This window comes from Colossoma macropomum, unplaced genomic scaffold (genome assembly GCF_904425465.1).
Source record: "Colossoma macropomum unplaced genomic scaffold, Colossoma_macropomum, whole genome shotgun sequence".
In the NCBI taxonomy this organism is placed as follows: Eukaryota; Metazoa; Chordata; class Actinopteri; order Characiformes; family Serrasalmidae; genus Colossoma; species Colossoma macropomum.
In genome coordinates, this window is record NW_023494788.1 from 39,156,570 (window position 1) to 39,161,665 (window position 5,096).

At 41.0% G+C, this 5,096-nt stretch overlaps 1 protein-coding gene across 2 annotated transcripts in view; it reads right to left on the reverse strand.

Annotated features, from left to right (window-relative positions):
* Positions 1 to 2,852: 2,852 nt before the first annotated feature.
* Positions 2,853 to 5,096, reverse strand: part of maml1 (mastermind-like transcriptional coactivator 1) — a 24,803-nt gene continuing 22,559 nt past the window's right edge. For both annotated transcript variants that reach the window (XM_036569306.1, XM_036569305.1), the window contains exon 5: positions 2,853 to 5,096. This exon is cut by the window's right edge and continues 184 nt beyond it. In XM_036569306.1, coding sequence (XP_036425199.1) covers positions 4,220 to 5,096 — 877 coding nt within the window. In that variant the 3' untranslated portion in view covers positions 2,853 to 4,219.

Sequence of the window (5,096 nt, forward strand, 5' to 3'; positions counted from 1 at the left end):
CTTTCCTTTAATTTTAGACAGTAGAAGGATGGATTTCACTAAATAAACAAAGCAAACTCACCTGTATGTTTCCTTTTTTCTACAGCAAACAGGTTTTGGGCAGCAGGACGCTAACATTACTGCTACTGAGTGCTGATTGGTTGGCGAGCGGAGCAGCTCATTGGCTGTCCACGCTCACAGAGACCGGTTTTAAACTCCTATAACTCGAGTTTAAAAGCTCTTAAAAATATAACAGCAGTGTTAAAATGTTTTATGCTGTTCTGTGTTCAGGAAATGAATGTATTCTTTTACATTAAAAATGTTCAAGCGTTTATAAATTATGATTTTGCTCAAATGCTCCATCTTAACCCATTTATTTTGGACTCGGGAGCGCCCTCTAGCGTTTGAGAAGCCCGGAAGACATTACAGAGTGATAATTCTCCCCTCTACAAGTTCTCTGGTATGGTAGCGTATTTCCATGTACAGATGAAAAAGAAGTGAGAACAGAAAAAGCAGTTTTCCCTGCAGTTCTCTCTACGTCATCATTAATATTATGCTACTGCTTATCCCTGATTTAGGCTACTGAAATATCCTAATTATTAATTTAATGCTGGTAACACTTTCAGAGGGCATTTTCTCAGGACATTCGCCAGCTTCTTGTTCATCTTCTCCCTGTTCCATCTTAAATGATGCAGCAGTTACTTTTTGAACAAAAAGACAAGAAATTCTGTGACAAACTGATGTGAACTTTGTGAGTCTCACCGTTTCAGAAATTCTTTACGATTTTAAGTCATGTAGTGAACGCCCAGCTTAAGTCAACTAAAAAAAAATGGATCTTTCATTCCCCCCTTATTAGTTCCCATCCCTGGTAGAGATGGGTATCAAGAACTGAAGTGACGAACTGTGCTACCTTGACAAAATATCTTACTGAAGCACATATATATGGGTTCCATTCATATATTTCTAGGTAGGATATTTTGATAGTTTAAATCACCTTATCAAAAAATGCTACCAGCATTAAAACTATGAAGCTGAAGTTCAGCCTCCTAGCCACCAACTTCAAGTACAAATCTTTCAGTTCCACCTTAAATGGTGCAGATGTTACATTCTGGCACCTCAGAGGATATAACTACCTCACCATTTAAGGTGGAACAGGAAAACTGAATTAAGATAGGAAGCCAGTTCAGGCTTGTATTAGAACTACAGGTAGGACAGTTTGATAGTATAAATGTCCTTATTAGAAAATGTTTCCAGTATTGAAATAATAATTAGGATATTTTATAGCCTAAATCAACTCAAAGGGGGAAGCAGCAATATTAAGCTGAGTCTGCACTGAGTTAGAATTGGTAGCTAGCATTAATCGCTAACGGCTAGGTAGCCTGGGTTTGACCTTGGTGTGAGCCATCCTGAAAACCAGGGGTAACCAGTTTTATATTGCTTATGGTTAACATTTTCAACCGTAAGGGAAATAAATCACCATAGACTTTTTTTTTAAGGACCAAATTATGGAGATTAGTATTAATAAGAGTACCAATAAGTGTCCGTATCAATAAAATCTTAACGATATCCATCCCCAATCTCTGGCCACATTAATCATGATTCATCTACAATTTGAAAGACAATTTTGTTTCCCCATAAAATTAAGTGTAGTGATTCTTGCCCGCCCCTAAAATGTCTGAGTTTTGATTACATCACCGCTCACCAGCATGCAGCAAAAAATATTAACTAACCATTAATATAATTATATAATTAATATAACATTTCAGAAAACTGGAAACACATCTGAGGACGGAAGGACAATGTTTTGATTTTTTTTAACTTGCTGTTTTATGAATCCTTCGGAAAATTAAAGACTACAGTCGCATGCAAAGGTTACGTTTTGTTGATTTTGAAGTGAAAAAAGACATCAACGCAGAACAAAGTTATATATGACAACTTTCTGCAAACTTTAGCGCACAATTTCGATTTAAAAGTTTTGAAATGTTTTTCTTATTTAAAAATGAAACTATGATAAATCTAAATCTTTCAACTTCAAAAGAAATCTAAAAGATTTTCTAAACTGTAAAAATGTTAAAAAAAAAAAGAAAAACCTTAACATGCTGGAAAATTATGGAGGAAAAAAAAAACAAAAAAAAAAACAACATGCCATAACTTGCATTAAAAGCAAATTATAAGTAGGCCACATTTTTCCCCCAATATGTTAAATTTAAAAAAAAATATAACATATATATATATATATATATATATACATACACACGTGCATTAAAAGGTGCAGAGGATGTATTCACTTATTTTCATTTATGATTCTAACAAAAAAAAAAATGTAAATTTTATTAAAATTTATTGAAAATCATTTTGCATATGACTAACCCTGAATAATACTGCAGGCGCCTCTTAGCCTGTTAGCCGAGCTGCCTGTTAAACAGAACCAGGTTCTTATACAAGGCGTTTATTACGGTTATGGTCATCTTACTCCATATATGATACTTGTGACTGCAAACATGCATGCATTTTTGAAATCTTGCACATAAAACGATCAGAATGTGACTGCAGAGTTGCTAACCAGAGTTAATTTGCATATCTAAAAATACCTGTCTGAGATGCAGTTAATGCATTTTTTTTTTTTTTAAGTGTCCAAAACTTCATAACTGATTACCAAATATCAGCATGTCTACTACTGAGTCATTATGATCTGCAGTAAAATGCGATTTTTATGAATACAGTACCTGTGGCACCTAGTAAAACCTTCCTAAGCATAAACCGCCAGAGCATCGTTCTAATGAACCAGTTGGCATCTTTCAAACCGCAAACATATAAAAAAAACAGAAACAGCAGTCCGAGGAACAGGATATACAAAACACACCACACACAACTGTTTCTAAAGAACTATATTTACATAATACTCTTGTTTTTGCAGAGAACAATAATAAAAAGTATAAAATACTTACAAAAATTCGCAACAATGTACATATAAAAATAAGATCTATCTTCTCCAGAACATTAGGAAACGCATACATACAAAAAATATATATAAATAAACAAGAAGCCCTGTCAGATACTGAAACGAGCACGCTTCTTAGATGCAGACAGTAAGCTGAAACCCCGAACAAACACCCACTCATTTCTCAGGTTGGAACGATCCACCTACCCCAATGTAACACGAAGGAAGGGAAGGATGGGGAGGGGCCGGGAGGGGGGGGAAAAGGTAACCGTCTTAATCTACGGCATATTGCCCCGTCATGGAAACATGACGGAGGAACAGGTTCTGCTTTAGTGTAACATGTCAAAGAGAAACGATGAGACGGTCTTCTATGTGTTTTCATGTTAGTGTTGTAGTGTAATGCTTCAGCCAGTGGGCCCTCGACTCTGAACCGTTTATTCGCCAGCCTCAGCCTCAGCCTCGCTGCTGATCCACAGAGCATGTTAACTCGTCACGTTCAGTAAGCAAAGAATCAATACAACTGTTGAGATTCTGGTGCCAAGTCAAAACACAAAACAGGGAGAAAGGAAACCTCCCCCTCTACTTTTCCTCGTTACCTTTAAATCAGTCCTAAATGTGTTCATCGAAGATATTCACCTCAAGGCCACTGATGCAGGACTAAGGCTTGTGGGACTATACGTAAAGGGTCTAAGTATCTCTTATGTCAGTATAAGGGTTTATGACATCAAACATAGTCCACGTCCGTAGCGAAAAACAGGGAATATTCAGACCTCTCCCAGTCTGGCCCCTGCGCTACGACACAAGCAATGGAAAACAGATTCAGGCAAAAGTAGGTAGTCTGGCTGCAGCTTAACAGCAAAACAAGGCAAAAAAGCAGTGAGTGAGTGAGTGGTGTGTGTGTGTGTGTGTGTGTGTGTGTGTGTGTGTGTGTGTGTGTGTGTGTGTTGACCCATCACATTTGGGTATGATTCAGTGGTTTTAGTACTGAGCCACAGGTTCAGTAGTAGAATGTTTTTTTTTTCCCTCTACAATTTCATTCCAGCCCTGGGAATACTCAATATACACAGGCTTTTGGTCCTGTGCTCCACACGCGTCTTATATTATATACATATCACGTATACATACGCAATAAAAAACCCCAAAACAAATAAACAGCAGTTCTGACCATAGTACAGCCAGCAATTTCACCCTACTCTGACAACTGTCTGGAGAACTCACTGACGAAGTCTTTAGCACTCCTGTATCACACCCCTTGGCTGGATAATGCAAGTTTGTCATTGGCTAATGTGATCACAAAAATCACTGATGATTGGCCAACAGCGCATCCAGATCGTCCATCCACTCCTGGGTCGATTGGTTCTTCCAGTCCACCAGGTCATTCTCCCCGGGGAAGCTTGGTAAACTGCCACCCGGCTGGGAGCTGTAGCCAAACTGCAGCTGCTGACCGGCTGACTGGTTGACCTGGTAGGCCTGGTTGCACGGCATGCCTGCAGTGCGGTTGGGCACCTGAGTGCCCTGCGGCTGCCCGAAAGCCCCCAAGTCAGGAAGCACTTGCTGCGACTGAGGTGGCGCTTGCTGTCCTTGCTGGGGCTGCTGCTGCTGCTGGTTGGGAGGAGGCAGTTGCTGCCCCATGCCAGCATTGTTGGTCCTTTGCTGGGTCATGTTGGGCATCATCTGCCCAGGGTTTATGCCTGTCATGGCCCTGCTGGCCGCACCGTTCCCCATACCAGCCTGAGTGAATTGAGCGCTGTTGGGCAGCTTAGGCATCCGTGGTTGCATGTGGAATCCAGAGCTGGGGAAGCCAGAAGGCATGCCGCTGTTGCTGGGATTCGGCTGACCTGCCATGCCCTGCTGCAGAGCAGGATGAGGCTGTTGCTGCTGCTGCTGCTGCCAGGACTGGGCTTGTGGTGGCATCGCCCCTGGGATACTGCTGGACATGGAGCCGGACATGGCTGAATTCATGTTGTTCGCTAGTGTGTTGGGCATACTGTTGGGCAGGCGAGCTAACTGCTGCTGCTGCTGTTTCAGCAAGGCAGCATTGGGCTGACTCTTCAGATGGGAGTGCTGCTGGGCCAGAGCGCTCTGTCTGTAGGCCGCAGTTATGGCTGACACAGGCAGTCTCTGCTGGTTAGGGTGGGATGGGTGCATCGAAATGTTGCCATACAGAACCTGCTGC